General features: G+C 42.5%; 1 protein-coding gene across 6 annotated transcripts in view; it reads left to right on the forward strand.

Annotated features, from left to right (window-relative positions):
- Window positions 1–15,084, forward strand: part of STRBP (spermatid perinuclear RNA binding protein) — a 617,908-nt gene extending 602,824 nt beyond the window's left edge. For 3 of the 6 annotated variants that reach the window (XM_078641959.1, XM_078641960.1, XM_078641962.1), the window contains 2 exons: window positions 5,371–5,433; window positions 14,644–15,084. In XM_078641959.1, the coding sequence (XP_078498085.1) occupies window positions 5,371–5,433; window positions 14,644–14,720 (140 nt within the window). In that variant the 3' untranslated portion in view covers window positions 14,721–15,084. The remainder of the gene's footprint in view (window positions 1–5,370; window positions 5,434–14,643) is intronic. The other 3 variants (XM_078641961.1, XM_078641965.1, XM_078641963.1) reach the window with 1 other exon arrangement.
- Window positions 15,085–17,786: the final 2,702 nt, after the last annotated feature.

Below are 17,786 nucleotides of genomic sequence, written 5' to 3' on the forward strand. Positions count from 1 at the left end.
AGCCTCTCCTGATGGTAGCGGGGAAGTCTGAGTTTTAAATAGTTAGGGCAAGTGCCCATAAGAGCTCTGAACGCCAGGGTCAAGGCTTTGAATTTGATTCTGCTAGCCACTGGGAGCCAGTGCAGGTCGCGCAGATGCGGAGAGACACGCTGTCTAAAAGGAATGTGTTTTATCAGTCTCGCAGCCGCATTCTGCACGATCTGTAAACGTTGAACCAAATTTTTTGGTAAGCCAAGATAGAGGCCGTTCGCGTAATCTAGTCTGGATGTGACAGTCGCGTGGACTACCATTTTGCGACAATCTTCTGGTAGAGGAGAAAGAAACTTGCGGAGATTCCTAAGTTTGTGAAGACACCCTGATGTGACTTGCTGAATATGGGAAGAAAAGGAGAGACTGTCATCCCATCTTACCCCCAAGTTCTTTGCATTGGTACTGGGGGTCGGTGAGGGGCCCATTTCAGGTGGCCACCACAGGTCCGAGGGGAGGCGTGTATTTTTGCCGAAAAAAACCACCTCGGTCTTACCTGCGTTCAGTTTTAATTTATTGGTGTTCATCCAGCAGGCCACATCTTGAAGGCAGCTCCTCATTTTACTAAAAGCTGCCTCCTATACTTCGGAGTAGGGGAAGACTAATTGAGTATCATCTGCATACGAAATCGCCTTGACCCCCCATTTGGCAATCAAGGTGTAGAGTGGAGCTAAATAAACATTAAAAAGTAAAGGACTAAGTGCAGACCCCTGGGGAACGCCACACCAGAGGCGTTTTGGCCTAGAGGAGAAGGCACCCAGGGCCACTTTCTGGGAGCGATCTGTAAGATCTGAGTGGAGCCATCCCAGTGCCTTGTCCTCCAGACCAATATCCTCCAGCCGTTGCAGCAGTCTGCCATGGTCCACCGTATCAAACGCGGCTGATAGATCCAGGAGCACCACCATAGCTGATGCTCCTGAATCTAAGGACCACCTAATCGACAAAGCCACCTCAATGAGGGCGGTCTCTGTGCTGAAACCTGATCTAAAACCAGATTGCGTTTCATGCAGAATCCCGTTTTCCTCAATGAAGCTGTTCAATTGGCGTTATATCAACTTTTCAAGCATTTTGCCTGGGGCTGCTAGTAGGGAGATCGGGCGGAGATTGCTCAGATCCTCAGGGGCACCATTGGGTTTCTTTTTCAGAGGAAGAAGTGTAGCATGTTTCCAACACTCAGGGAACACCCCTGATGCAATGGACGTATTCCAAATATGTAGGAGTGGCATTACAATTGCGTCAGACATCATATTCCAGAGTTTGGGCGGACAGGGGTCATCAGGGGCCCCTGATTTGCATTTGTTTATTTCATCCAGTGCCTCGGAGAAGGAAATAGAATGGAATTGAACTAAGGAAGGGGAGGGGGACCCATTTTCAACCGTGTCAGTCATTACTGTGGAGCCAGGATTAGTGAATGTTTCATAGACTTTCATGATTTTATTGTCAAAGAAGTCCGAGATGTCTTCACAGATTTTTGATGATTACATGCTTTTTGTAGAAAATCTGAACACTGCATTGGAGGACTTTGAAGATAGCCAAGCTACGACTTGCTTTTTTTAGAAGGGTTGAAAAAGGTGTTGTTTCCTCCCAATAGGTGTCCTTCTCCTCCCTGGGAACGCAACATAGTTCGCTCACGCCTCATGCAGGCCCCTTCTGAGCCCATTCACAAATCGCCCTTGCAACATGTTTCATGAAAAACTGTTTTCCTCGTAGCGATCACATCAGCATGTAGGGTTAGCAAAATCCAGGCAAATCCAGTAAGGTAGTGCTAAGGACTTACCCGAAATTCCTTCCAGAAAGTCATTTCAGATTTTCACATCAATCAGAAGATTTCCTTATCAAACGTCTTTCAGCATCCTTCCTCTCCTGCTAAAAGAATTCTCCATTCCCTTGCCGTAAGACGATTCTTAAGGTTTTACTAGACAAAACACGAGACTTACTTAGATCAGATAAGCTGTTTATAAATGACAGCCCTTTCTGTGCAGGTCTAGCCTCTTCCAAACTATCCATATCCCGATGGATAGTCCCTTGAATCATTTTATGTTACTAAAAAGCCAGTAAGACTTTACCCACTAAACCTAAGGCTCATGCTACAAGGTGCAAAGCGGCTACTGGCGCTTTGATGAGAAATGTCCCTGTAGCTAAAATTTGCAAAGCAATTACATGGAGATCTGTTCACACGTTTACCAAACACTGTTGTTTGGACTCGGATTCTAGAACAGATGCTCAAGTAGGATATGCTTCCCTGAGAAATGTATTTGCTTGATTTGGTTGTTTGGTCGCTCCTCTGTCTTTTGCACATCTCTTGGTGTGGATGGGCTTTCTACTCTATTCAGTTCTTATGACTATCAATGGAGATCCCCTGAGAGAGAAGGAATGGTTTCTTACCTGTAATCCCAGTTCTCTCTCAGCGCAATCTCCACTGAATTCATAAGCAACCCTCCTGCCTCCCTAGTGGAGAGAACAGAGGCAATTATTGGACCTTTCTATCACGGCCACATCTCGTAAAAAAGAACTGAAGCAATGGCCACCTGCTGGGCATGATGGGATACTGGTGGTCTCTGAGTCCTTTAAGGCACAGGTGCAGTATTTACACTCACACAATGACAGCTTATAGGGCTACACTGTCCTGCTATTCTTCATCTTTCTACTTTTACAAAAAAGGGTTTGTAAAAGAGATGTAAGCTGTTTTTACAAAGTATAGGCTTCAAATGTACATATATGTTGGTTTTTTGACACTTTTTTAAGTACAATCTAAAGATTTTGGTCATTGTAGCCATTTTATAGGCTACTTATTGTTTTTCTCCTAAGTGTTTTCTACGGGCCTTCCTGAAGAAAAGCGAATATCTACACTTACGTAGATATACTATGGAAAAGTGCTCTGGGATCCCCGCATGTGTGTGAGACAGTTCAGAGCTTATGACTTTAATGCAGATTCCCCATAGAGATAACTGGTGGCGCGGGGGGAGGGGGAGCCGCGCTCGATGCCACGGTACTCATGACGATCCCAGCTTGTTATGCTGCACAGCGGAGCTGTGCTCATGACTGGCTGAGCTCGTCATGACTCGGCCCACTCCTGTGGAACGCCCGCACAGGGGGAATTAGCCCCACGTGGGCATTCCGAGGCAGTTATGACGAGCTCAGCTAGTCATGAGAACAGCTTCACTGTGCTTCATGACGAGCTGAGCTCGTCATAATCGCCGAAGGAGTTAAAAAATGGTTTTCACAGAGGTTCCTGTTTTTAAGTGCATATAGAAGTTATGAAATTTCATCATGACTTATGAAATGTCCTCATGAAAAACAGCTTATCTGCTGACGGATCTATCATCAAAACCAGTTTGTGAGATTCATATTGCATAGACTATTGAGTTTGTTACTGTGTTCTTTAAGGACTTGGCGGTTGTGAAAATGTAGCCCCAATTTATTTGCGACTCTGTTTTGCAAATCACTTGTTTAAGCTCTTAGATCTATCCCAGAACTATAAAATGCAATAAGTCGCTTCTTCATAATGTAGAGTGAACATAACACCAACTTAGGATAAATGCTATGTGAGACAAGGGAGACACAATGTAATTTTTTGGGAATGTTCTTTTATCAGAGATCTGATCAGAATCATACTTGTAATTTTAACTACTTCGATTATGGTGCTAGAATTGATGTGCATGTGGATCTGGCATTCTTGAAAATGCAATAAGAGCTTGTTTCCTTATATGTCCCTGGCTTTTAGTGGCGATAATGTTGTGTAATCAATTCGATTTGAAGATTTTGACTAACGTTTGCTTGAGAAGAAACGATTACCTGCCATTCATAAGTTTCATTGATGGTATTCTCCCTATATTCACAGGCAACCCTGCCTTTCTCTTCATAAATCATATGCAAGGGATCGACATGTGAGCTTATCATTAATTGAAATGGATGTCACGCTATGAGCGTTCTAGATGGCCTCTGTCCTAGATGTCCTTCATCATGGGCAGTGGTCCCTGTTGAAAGGGCTTTACTTCAGTGAAAATAGGAGTTCTTGCAATGTTATCCATTTTTCCTTAATGACTACTTGTGTTGAATAACAGTCTTGGACTGGGTATTTAATTTTCAGATTACTCATTTATACTGTGAATTAGTGAAAGCGGCAGTCTCTACCTTTTTTACAGTATGAGACTTGCTGTGTCATTTAAACCTGCTTTTGTTTTCACTGGTCCTCGGCCTTTTGTCAGTGATGACAGGGAGTCCAGCCTTAAAACATCCTCCAGTGAGGCCTGTTATTTTGATTACAGAAACAGCAATTCCAGATGATGAGTTTTGCTCCAGGATTCATGCTAGATAACGAACGGTCAGTGAATGTAGTTGGCAGAGAGACTGTGGATTGAGGTCATCTCTGGCCATGTGATTCATTCTCCTCTGTGTACTCTTTTTGCAGGGTTGCCATATTCCTCATGATGAGATAAAGCATATGAGGCTGGCTGTATTTGCGTTTGTCGCAGCAGCAGTTTCTTCTCAATGGATGAGGTCTTTAATTTAGAGCTCTTTTTTGGAGGGGGTTTAAAATTCTGGCTTTCTTACTCGTTTTATGGGCCCACTGCAGCCCATACTCATCCTTTCAGGTTTCGAGGTCAGATGCTGTTACAAACATTTCTGACAAAGAATAAATGACCCAAGCATTGACACTAATACTATAAACTTTGCTATAAAGGCTAGATTTGAAGATGAGGAGCCAAGTCGTATCTGATACATGTGGAATTTACATGGTGAATTTGAAAGTACTTACCTAAAACTTTAGCTCCCACTTAACGAGGTAGATAAAATGGGAATGTTATTGCCAAAATGATACATGCCTTAGGTATTTTTGACCTAGACTTAATAGCCAGTGCAAGATCACCATCCTTTTTCCTTTGGGAAACCTGGATGTTTGTTTCATAGGGTCCTTACTTTCCAACGTTTAAACTTTACTTCTTCCATTATAAGGGTTTGAGAAAAGCAATGAGCGAATCATCAAAATCACTGTGCGCACATAAATGGCTTTGATTTTTCTAACATGAATGAAGAACATCATTCTTCTCCTTTATCGTGCTACTCTGTTGGCTCCTATTAAGTTGTCTTGGCTAGTATTTGGACTGTCACAAAAAGTCCTGATTTATTATTATTCTTTCCAATCTAACAGGTGTTTTATTTGATAAGTGTACATGTCTTGTGCTATTAGTAAGCATATTGTCAATGTGATTTGACTATTGTTTCATCCATGTTGACAAACTCTTGTTATCTTTTAAATTAATTTGACAGTGACAACTGTGTTCCTGGATGCCAGTCCCTCTTCTAGACAAACAAGTGAACCACAGTTTTTTTCTATTTCAGAGCCTTACGTGGTCTTCCAAAGTGATGGTGGTCCTTTGATCCCACCCGTCCTTAATTCGAAAGGTAATTTCAAGATAATTTTCACATCCTTCTGCCCTAGATTTCCCTCCAACCTTTTGAGGAAATATGTCACAACCTCAATGTAAAAAGAGCTTTTAGATCCTTCATAAACCACATGAGGACTTTAGTCTGCCCCTGTACGCTCTTCCTTTTGTTGTGGCAATGCTTCAGAACAAGGAGATGTTTCTGGATTCTGTCATTCACTGATGAGCATCATATCAGTTGAATGACATACAAGGCCTTTCTATCTGAAAGCATTTTATAAACTGATCTGTAATAAACCCACATAGTTTGCTTCACATCCATTCTGTAAGCATTAGTCTCTTGTTACCATTACAGGAGGAGATGTGGACGTTAGACAAGATGTATGTAACCAATGATCTTAAGTCATGACATTGGGTTATGCCGTAACCTAGACTTATTTCTCTTGTTCTTTGTAACCTGTTGACCCGATTTCTTTACATGAATGTGTATGATGTCAGAGCAAATATATTTACTCACTATATTAGCTCTAGTTTCCTAGCTCATTTGAGCTCTTCATATTTCCAATAGCTTGTAAAGTTGACCCACATTATTCTTGTAACTAGCTAGGCAACATTAAGGTTAAAAAAGGATAGCCAGGATGGGGGCAGTTGTATTGACCACCTGTCCTTTCAGGTTTTAAACCTCAAAGTTTCATTCATCATGCAGACTGTGGTCCCCAAGTGTTAATTTGGCTTAGAGTTAGTCATACGAGAAATGTACTTAATATCGTTAATGGCCTCAACTGATGTGACAAAACGCTCATCTACATGCCTACCTCCTAGGTAGAAGGCTTTCGTAAATACTGTTGAGGAAATAATTTCTCTTTGTCTAATTTTGAAACATACTTCACAATTCTGTTGCATGTACTATTTATCAATGAGACTATTTTATTTACACTAGGGTAAAATAGGGACAGGTTGTATTCGTTGCAAAGACTGAGCCTTCAAGTGTGAAGCCCCACACTTTTTCGCATAATTTTCCTGCAGATTAAATTTGATGGCGTTTTACTCTTCTACTTTTGAGACATATTTTCCTCATTTAAATGTGTATTCTACTTAAAATGGAAAAATCTGAATCTAAGAATATATGTTTTTCTACGGAAAAGATATTGAAAGAAAGCACCATTTTATTTATTATTTATTTTGGTTTGGAAGCTGTCTCAGAATGGCTTTCAATTTTAAGGATAAGATTCCGTAAGGGCTGCAGCCTGCACTTTTCATTTACAAACAAAATTCTTCTTTTGCGTTCGGGCTACATTTTCAACCAAATAGTATGTGCATGTAAAAAAGCCTGAAGCTCACCCGAGTCTGTTACTCTTTTCAATATAATTATCTTTCCTCCCAAACTTTACGTTTTTCATGAATTTTAGAGGCTTGTGTTGGGTTTGTCCGAGTAGATGAAAAAGTGTATGTTTGGGAACTGTAGGTAGCTGAAGTCTTTTCCAATTCATTTGATTTTTAAACTGCTCAGGAAATTCAAACCACATTCTATCATATTTCACTGCATTGTGAAGTTGGCTTTGAAAATCATTCTGTTAATTGCTTAGGACATTGAATAGGGCTTAAGCTCGAATTTGACCAGAAAGTTTTATACTGTTTTGAAATAAAGCCCAAAGGCATAGGTTGTTTTTATCTGCTCTGCAAGGTAGACAATCCTTAAAAAATATAACATGAAAGTCCCTGTGCTCATATAATTTCCAGCTACACAATCTTTGAATACCAACACTAATGCTTGTCTTTTTTGGAATTAATTAATCATTAATCAACAGTCGTGCACCATGTACAGAATATTGCACATGTTGAAAAGTCAGTACAACACAATTAAAATTGATTTACTTGTATTTAACATCCATATATTTGACCTTCTGTAGTAGTGTCATCTCTATGTAACTAATCACAGGACATAAGGTTCCTCTTGTATTTGTTTAACATATTGCCGACTTCAAATGGTTTTGCAGCTCTTGTGCCCATTTTTCACTTAATCAAGGATGTTTATGTCTTAAATGTGATGCAGACTTGTGATCAAATGTTTTTGGCTTTGAGGTAAATATTGATTTACCTCTGTAATATGTTGCATGTTGGGAAATTCCATTTCTTGATCATGTGGTACTGTTAAATACCTCCTGTTGCTGCTTTGTGATTTCTAACTGGATTTATAGTTTACAAGATAAATGGGCGCCATTTCCAATGATCACACAAGTTTGTGAGGCCACAAGAACGTCATAATATGTAATTGAATAGAAGTTAATCTTTCCAGATGTCAGTTAAGTAAAATACAAACTTAATAAAATGATACGCATCTCCAGTATCTACTTTATTTGCCCTTACTAGTCAACTCTAAAAATACACGGTCCATCTAGGTCAGCATTTATTTTAGTCTGAAAAAATTTGAAAAGTAATTCCAGTGTCAATTGGTTTGATATATTTACCCACATTTATTGCGGCTCAGAATAATGAAAACAATCAGTCTTGTTTATAGCAAATAGCTTTGAAGTAGATATATATCTGATAGAGACTTCTACCTGCAGATTCCTTACTTTTTGAATTTCCTTGGGCATCAGAGTGGATTCAGAAGCTTTTTCATGAGCAGTAGCCCTGCACGCTTTGGTTGTGGCGTCGATCAGTTTTGTGTCTGTCATTGTCCATGCCAGAAATGACTTTGCGGTACATATATAGGTGCCACCCAGGTGCGCTGACATCGGTTTTTTTCTTTCCATGCCATCTAGCGCTGATCTGGAGACAAGCTACTCCTCTGTAGTTTGCTGACAGGCTTTTTTCTACTTTTGTCGATTATTTTTGAGGTTTACCTCTTGGTGTGTCAAGGAATGTCTTTGCGCAACTCTGGTGTTAAGCCCTGCAGTAGCTCTAACCAGCCTATGCTTCTGACAGATCTGCACATTGTTGGTTCTGTAGTATCTGGAGCATGACCACAACACCAAGACGTGTTCCAGTTGCCAGGCCGTGGAGCCGAAGGGTATGAGGGAATGGTCCCTGAAACTGTTAGTGGCCCAGCATGCGATTATGCGGAAGTCGAGAACCCTGGCAAGAGGAAGGTCCTAGGATCGTTCGCAGATCCTGAAGTCATCCTCGTCCCATTCGAAGTCCTTGGGACACTCAGGTAAGAGGCACAAAAAGAAGAGGAGAAGTCGAAGTACTCTTTGAATTCTCATCCGTTGGCCAACGAGATGAGGGAGCTTCAGCTTTCGAGGCCTCGTTCCCCGGAACTTGCATCTGGGCCAAATCTGCGTCTCCCCGAATATCCAAAGGCGGAGTACCCCTGCCCAATTCAAAGATTTCTATGGGGCCTTGCGCCTCATATTTGTGCAACCCCTCTTCGTTGATGCGCCTTCGGGCCCCGTAAGGTCAGAAGAGGCCCCATGTGATTCCGCGCCGGAGGCTCTGGCCCTGTCTCCAGTGCGGACTCAGGGATCCGGACCAATCCCATCGTGCCATCTTGACCTCCCCTGGCACCGGTTCCGATGCTCCTGGCAGCTCCACCCCCATTGTCATCCTCGATACGGTGTCGCCTGATGCCAGTAGGAGCCTTGCCTTCTAGATCGGAGCCTGAGTCTTATTTTTATCGGGCAGGACTCTGAGAAGACTGGGAGGAGTCGCTGGACCTTTTAGAATACCAGCCCAATGAGGAAGAACAGAGTGTGAACTGGTGTGAGGATCTGGGCAAGGCATGGATGCGTCTCCAGATGCTTGACTGCTTTCTCCCCCTACCGTGGCTACAGAGGTGGCAGCTTCAACGCAATGGTGGTGCAGAGGACATCTGAGGTCCCTCACCTTTAGCTACCCATAGTGGCAGTCAAGACTAATCTCTTGACAGAGGTGCTGCATCCGGGAGTCTCCACATCAGAATCCTTACGCTCATCAATGATGCCTTCACTGACGTCCTGTTGGGTATCTGGTCCAAACCCAGCACAGGGGCTCCTGTGAATAGGAGGATTGCCCACTGCTATCGCCCCTCTCCTGGGGTCCTAAATTCCACACCAACACCCTTCCCTGAGAGCTTGGTGGTCCAAGACTCCACCACCCAAGGTTCTTTCCCTACTGCTCCACTGGATAGTGAATCCAAGAGACTGCAATCATTTCGGAAGAAGGTGTTCTCTTCTGTAAGCCAGGCATTGTGGTCCGTGAACACCGCATGTCTTTTGGGCCTTTATTCCCACACTCTGTGGGATATGGCTGTGTAAGTGCTGGCACAGGTTCCGGAGGTGGCCTGAGCTGTACTTTCCCAGGCTATCACCGACAGGAGAGAAGAGGCACACGTCACTATTCGATGCAGACTTGACACAACCAACTTGCAGGACAGAGCAGTTTCCATGACAGTGGCCCTTAGGCGCAACGCCTAGCTAAGTATAACTGGTTTTCGAGGGAAGTCCAAGCTTCCCTTTTGGACATGCCCTTCGATGCCATCGATGTTCGGAGATCAGGCAGATTCGACGCTGGAGCGATTTAAGGATTCTCCTGCTCCGGCTAGCCCCATAGGCCTCTCTCAGCCCCCATGCCCACTTCAATTTGCCTTTTGCTCCTTTCATGGTTGTGGAAGGGGCTTCCAGCCACACCAATTCCCGTCCAGCCACCGTGCCGTGCCGGCTCCCCAGCTTTTGCATGGCAGAGGACGCGGTCAGCAGTCTGGTTAGTCCACACTCTGCCCCCTTACCTGTTCCGCCCCTCCCCCCAGCTGCAGCAGCCTTAAAACACTCCTAGTCTGCCCTTTTACCACTATTGGCACCCAGCTGTCGGCATAATTCACCATCACTTGTCCCCTCGCAGTCCATAACATTGGATCGGAGGGTTTTGCAAATTGTCCAAAGGGGCTACTCACTTCGAAACTACCAGCCCTCATTCAACCATCCATTTAATAACCTTCTGATGGAGGACCATCTGTCCCTTCTTCACGAAGAGCTCTCAGCTTTCTTGGCCAAGGGAGCCATAGAGAGGGTTCCGTACCAGAAGTAGCCTGTGGTTGTTATTTCTGCTGCTTTCTGGTTCCTAAAAAGAACAAGGACGTTTGCCGTATGCTTGATCTCCGCACTCTCAACCTCTTCCTCAAAAGGGAGAAATTAAAAATTCTCATGTTAGCTCAGGTCCTTTCTGCCCTGGATCCAGGAGACTGGATGGTAGCGTTGGACTTGCAGGGTACTTATTTTCGTATTCCTATCCTGCCTGCCCACCAGCACTATCTGCGGTTTGTGGTAGGCCACAAGCACTTTCAGTTTACTGTGCTTTCTTTTGTCCTTCACCGCGGTGGCAATTCCGCCGCGGTGTGGCAGTTTAGCGGAGTGAGCGGGGTCGCGTCAGCCAACGGACGTGCGCAGCACTACGGAGGTAGTGCTCGCGACGGCCGTTGGCCGACAAACGCATGGAAGGGGTTACCAGCTACCCTCTGTGTTCACCAAGGTGATGGCTGTGGTTGCAGCTCATCTGCAGAGGTCACGGTTGCCAGTCTTCGAATACCTTAACTACTGGCTGCTGAAGGCAGGGTCACCTCAGGCTGTTGTCTCCCACTTCCAGATTACAGCGAGCCTCCTGTACTTGCTGAGGTTCAATATCAACATGCTCAAGTCACATCTGACTCCATCTCAGATGCTTCCTTTCATCTGAGCTGTTCTGGACGAACTCCAGTTCTGGGCTTATCCTCCTGAGCAGTGAGTCCAGGATATTCAGGCTATGAAAGCGATTTTCATCCCCTATCCTGGGTTTTGGTGAGCCTGACTCTGTAGCTGCTGGGCCTCATGCTCCTGCATCCTGCTAGTGATTCATGCCGGAAGGCATATGTATACTCTGCAGCGAGACCGAAAGTTCTAGTGGGCACAGTATTAGGGGAATCTCTCCGATTTAATCCAGATCTAGGAGGGAACTGCGAATGATGTGCAGTGGGGCTCACAAACCGCGATTGGGTCAGAGGCAGACCCCTCCCTCTCCCCCAACCAGACATCACAGTAGTGACAGATGCGTCACTTCTGGGTTGTGGCAGCCATCTGGAAGAGTTGGAGATCAGAGGACTCTGATCTCCAGCTGAATCCACACTCATCAACATTCTGGAACTCTGGGCGATCCAACTGGCATTGAAAGCCTTTCTACTCTCCTTCAAGGGAAGGCTGGTACAAGTGTTCACGGACAACACCACTGCCGTGTGGTACTGCAACAAACAGGGCAGGGAGGATCATTGACTCTTTGCAAGAATCTGTGTGCCTCTGGATATGACTGTAACACCAGGGCATTTCTCTGGGGGTTCAACATCTGGCAGGTTTTCTGAACGCAAGGGTGGACGAATTCAGCCAAAGATACCTAGCAGATCGCGAATGGCATCTCAGTTCAAAGGTGGTGCATGGTCTCTTTCAGCAGTGGGGAGAGACTTGGTTAGATCTGTTTACCACTGCCAAGAATGTGCAATTTCAGCAGTTTTACATGCTTCCAAGGCAGCAATCGCTCGGAGACTTTTTTCATTTCATGAAGCCCAGGCCTCCTGTACGCCTTTCTGCCCCACCACTCCTACCCAGAGGTCTCAAGAATATCAAGAACGACCGGGCCCAAGTCATCCTTGTGGCTCCAGACTAGGAACGGAGCATCTGAGCATAGCCATAGATCCTCCAATCAGGCTGCCCCTTCTGGAGGATCTTCTGTCGCAGCAGCGGTGAACGGTTCTCCATCTGTACCTGTCCAGTCTCCATCTTCTTGTGTGGAGATTGAGCGGCGACAGTTGATAGCTTTCGACCTACCTCGCATAGTCTGTAATGTCAGCCAGGCATCCCTCCACCAAGACTGTGGATGCCTGCTGTTAGAAAAAACAGGTGCCGTTGAGTGCAGCAAAATCTGTTGATTCCCCTTTCTGCCCCTCTTTCTGAGGATCTGCTTTTCATTCTTTCTCTTTCCCAGCGGAGCCCTGAACTGGGCACTCTGAAGAGCACTCTCTATTTTTGCTTTCATCTGGTTGCCTGATCAACCCTCTTTGTCCAAGTCCTCTATTGTACAAAGGCTCCTCAAGGGTGTTACTCATCTCTTCCCTCCTTCACCATTCATTATGCCTCAATGGGACCTTAACTTGGTTTAAACTTTTTTGATGTGCGCTCCTTTTGAGCCTCTACACAATTGTCCCCTCGGGCTTCTCACCTTGAACACAGCCACCTTTGTGGCAATTATACCTGCCCGCAGAGTAAGTGAGATGAAGGACTTAGCGAAGCTGCCTTACCCCTTTGTCTACCCTGACAAAGTGGTGCTTCTCACAAGAGCCTCCTTTGTACCAAAAGTGGTCACTTCTTTTCATGTAGGCCAATCTATCACATTGTCTGCATGTTATGATCCCCCACATCCTTCTCAAGAAGAGGAGTGACGCCACCGTCTGGACCCAAAAAGAGTGTTTGTATTTGACCTTGACTGCACATGAGAGTTCTGGGTGGACGACCAACTCTTCATGGAATATATTGGTGCAAAGATAGGCTGAGCAGTGCAGAAGTGGACCATCTCCAGATGGGTTGTGCTCTGTATCACAATCTGCTACGCACTACCAAAAGGCAGCCTTCTGAAGGTTTGCGGGATCATTACACCAGAGCTAAAGCAGCCACGACTTATATAGTTCTGATCCTGGATATCTGCCATCGCAGCAACATGGGCTTCCTTGTACATTTTCACTAAACATTACTGTCTGGATAGATCGGTCCGCAAGGATGGGCACATTGCCCGTTCTGTCCTGCAAGATTTTCTCTTTAGTTTGTTGACCCTCTGTGGATGGTATTGCTTGGGTATATATTCAAAAGGAATCGCGGATGGAAGTCTCTGTCAGATGAACAAGCTATTTACCTTTGGTTACTCTTTATCTGGTAGAGACTATATCTAGCCACTCCCCCACCCTCCCCGCTCTGTGAATAGATTTCTAGGATCAGGGATGACTCCTTACAGGCCCTTACTTTTGACACACCAGTGGTCAGTGTTCTTTATGGCTCCGCCCTTCTGGCGTGGAAAGTCATGAAAAGTAAAGGATTCCATTGCACCTGGGTGGCGCCTATATAGGTATCACAACATCATTTCTGGCGTGGATGACGACTAACAAGGAGCCGATCAGCGCCATCTTTCGCGGCGCAGGGGTACTGCTCACGAAAAATCTTCACTATCCTTTCTGGCGCCTGGGGAAATTCCAAAGGTAAGAAATCTACAGCTAGATATAGGGCCATATGTATCATCATCCAGTTTTGCGATTCTCAAATAGCGATTTTTAAGAAATCGCTATTTGAGAATCGCAAATAGGTATGTATGTACAAAATCGCATTTTTTTTGCGATTTCTTAAAATTCATTAATTGCGATTTGCAAATTGCGAATCGCAATTAAGGAATACTTTCCCATTCATTTCTATGGGCCAGGAGGCCCATAGGAATGGATGGGAAGTTATTCTCAATTTGCGATTCGCAATTTGCTAATCACAAATTGAGAATAATTTCAAGGGTGCAGGGTTGTACGAAGGACACCCTGTTGCACCCCTAAAATATGTATGGGTGCCCATGTGGCGCACATACATGCCCTAAGGGCATGTATGTGCGACACATGGCTCTTTGAAAAATGCAAAAATTTGCATTTTTCAAGGAATTTGCAACTTACCACCAACTAGAAGTTGGTGGTAATTTGCGATTCCTTAAGGATATTTTGCAAATTTTTTTTGATTCATACATTGCATTTAAGGAATGGCAAAATTTGCGATTCCTTAAATGCAATTGCAAAATAAGGAATCGCAAATTTTGCGATTCCTTGTTCTGCACCAGATTTTGCTTTATACATACCATTTGGCAAATTCGCATTCGCAAAGGCTGAAATTCTGCGAATTTCGGCCTTTGCGAATGCAAATTTGCTTGATACATATGGCCCATAGTCTCTACCAGATAAGGTGTTCCCAAAGGTAAGTAACTTGTTCTTTAGAGACTGGTGCAACTAAAACAATCATGTTATATTTACTTCACTTCAAAAGCCTGACCCCCATATCTTTGATTTATATTAAGAGGCATGTCAACAACAATTGCCTTTTGCAGCATTATTCTGTTAAATGGGCAGCATAATCTCTCTTGTTTGTATGCTGATAACATTTTATTGACTAATCTGGAAAGACTAACACTGACTTTATTGAAAACACTGAACTGATTTTATTGGATATTTAAACGTATTTAGAGCCGTTTCCGTTTCTTCTCTCTGTAGGTATACCCAAGAGAATGGTTCTGTTACCAGTTATGAAATTCCCAACATATCCAGTTCCCCACTATTCATTCTATTAACTAATGGCAGAAGCTGTTTCATTTTGAACCAGACACCACAGTACAGAATGTTAGAAGAACAAGGCCTTTTTATCCTGTTTTCTTTATGCACATACTTGAGAAAAATCATTTGTAAAGAGCATCTTTTCCTAATATGATTTTAACAAAATGGAAGTTAGTTATCTAAAACTTGAAAAAATGTACTGTGAAATGTTACCTCATTCTCAGAGTATAACTTATACCAGCCTTCTGTTATATGGAAGAACTAGAAGTTACAAACTTACATTTTAAATGAAGTATCAGAGTCTGTAAAATTTAAAGTAAATTTGTGAAGGATGTATAGAGTATAAAGCACTGATCACAAATAAAATGTTTTGTCCTAAAACAGAGTACTGCCTGGTTTATAGCAGATAACATTGTTAAAGAAAGTTTTTTTACTTTCCCGGAGCACTATTTAATTCATATGGCAAACAGAGAAGAAAATCTACATTCTATTTTTCACTGAAGGGGAGCTTTTCACACACAAACCATTTCGTTTTTCATGTTGCTCTTTTGAAATAAGATTGGAAATGTCCCTGTGTACTAGAACGAATAGAATTGTTTTTATAAATGGAAGTTAGTCAGACGCTGCCTAAATGCTGATAGATTCTGTTTCAACCTAGAACTTAAAAAACTAAGTTTGACACGACTGTGTAGACTATTGGAGTGCAATACTTAGAAATGCCAGAAGTGCTTGCTTTGTAAATGACTTTTGCTTCAAAGATGGGTCTTACCCATCCGTACAGACCCAATAAAATACAATGCTACACTGCACGTTGATCTACTTTGTTTTATGATTATACATGGAATTAATATATGGCTGAAGGTCCAAATGTTTAATAAGTGTTTTCAGAACATCAGAATCCTTAACGGTTCACTGATTTTCTTAGTTTCCTAATTATCTAACAAATTAACTATTGTATTTGTTCAATTTCAACAGCACATGTAAGCAGGATTTAGTTTTCTTTTATCTCCATTAAATTAAACCTCCGCCCACAAACAACGTTTTAGTTAGGTTTTTTATTTTCCTTTAATTATAAAATTTACTGAGCCGCCCCTTCTAATATTTCAAAAATATAAAGCAAATGTTCTTGTGGCCTTTTTCACTTTGTAAAATGCTGTATGCTTTTCTTAGACTTACCTATTCAGTACTTTGCAGAAAATTAGCTTTTATTGACCATAGTTATCCCTTAGTGTAATACTAAAAGAATCTGAAGCAGCAACAAGGTCCCCATGGAAACCTGCCATTTACTTGTTCTTGTTGAGTGCTGCTGTGAAATAGTGTCGAATTTCAGCCATAGGTCAGCATTGGTTTTATATTTGTTAGTTGGTGCAAGAAATCCTAATGGAAAATAAGTGTGTTTGTCCATCGTATATTGCATTCCTATTATCATGTGTTAAGTGTGTGCCTATCCAAAAGGAGATGTGCATTGTTCTATTGAAGTCTGCAGCCTTTGTGAAGGCTGAACTATCCAATTATCCACCTACATGTTTACATGCATTCTGGAGGTGGTCCAAGTGATTATAATTCATTAGCCAGTCGCCTTATTTGATTGGCTAAGTATACAACACATCCTGTGCAAATTGGTTCAATTGGTACAATTAACAATGTGGGCTCAAAAGAGGCTTTGGATTAAAATAACAGATAGTTGTGATAAAGGTTCGATATAGGCTGCGTATCGAATTCTTCAGAGCGCAGTATACTTCTTTTCTTGACTGCAGCTTCTGTTATTTGTTTCTTGCTGAGCACTAACATTGGTAATATTTTAACAATGTCATATCGACATTTTTATTACTTGTGTTCACCTCCACAAAATTGTGTGTCTGTTATTCATTTTGTTTATTGTGCTGCTTCAAATATAATGTAATACCTTCCACGCTTGTAGAAACTCCATTCTCGAGTGCCAAGCATTTTGTGTGTTATAAATAAGTAGTTTATAACAAGGGTCACGGGAACGGAGATTTCTGAAGCAGTGAGCTAAGGTAGTGTTATCCTCAACCTACACCTGGAAACTGTGATGGACCATTTTGATGGAGTACATTTGCTGTGTTCTTGAGATGAACAATACAGTGTTGTGTGTATTTTCAGTCTCAACCATTTAAGTCTTAGTCTTTATTTTGTGGTGGTGTTACTTGTAATAAAATGATGTGTATTGGCAAGATGTTTCCGTTTGCCATCAGCTAACTTTTGCTTTGTAATCGCAGAAACATACTGCTGAATAATACACTTGTTTTGCTGGCCTGTGGATGAAAGAAAGCCATCACTGACAAGAAAGAGCATGACCAATATAGCCAATGTTTGTAATAATTATCGACCTGTTGCTTGGAAGCGAGCAATCAAGCATTTTTAGAAAAGATTGTTTCTATTGTTTCAAGTACAAGTAACTCACATTCATATTGCTCAGTAGTATTGATTAAATGATTTATAATTGCGATTCTCCATAAGCTGCTTGCAACATGATGGCAATCACTAGAACGTATTTGAGTGTATGTTTACCAATGGCTATTTTGTTTTCTACATGCAAAGTTGATGGACAGAATGCAGAACAATGTCATACATTCACCCCAGTACAGAGATCTGGGCCTAAATCCACCCCTGAACTGGGGTGGTGTGGTGAGCAAAATAACGATGGATTAAACTCAGATCTGTGACTGAAGTCGAATGTTTTGCCAATGTGCAACATTCCGTCATCATCTTGTGTGTTTTGCTATTTTGTTTTCTATTCAGTTTCTGATGACGGTGTCTGTGAAAGTCACAATTAACTGCAAATTTGAATGTTTTATTTTTTCTTCAGAATTATCCAATTTTCAATAATTTGTGCTTGTAACCGGTATTGAGTATGTGTTTTCCATAGTCCAGGGCTGGCCATTTGCAATGAACATTTCGCTTACAAGTTAAAGACTGGAGAAATAAGAGAGAAGGTAAAACTTATCGAATAAAATGTAAATTAACATTCTGTTCTGCTGCTAAACCATACTTTCACTTTGCGTACTTTCTTTTTATTTATTTTTTATTTCAGGATACTTTTTATTAAGGTTTTACGTGAT

This window comes from Lissotriton helveticus, chromosome 5_1 (assembly GCF_964261635.1).
Source record: "Lissotriton helveticus chromosome 5_1, aLisHel1.1, whole genome shotgun sequence".
NCBI lineage: Eukaryota > Metazoa > Chordata > Amphibia > Caudata > Salamandridae > Lissotriton > Lissotriton helveticus.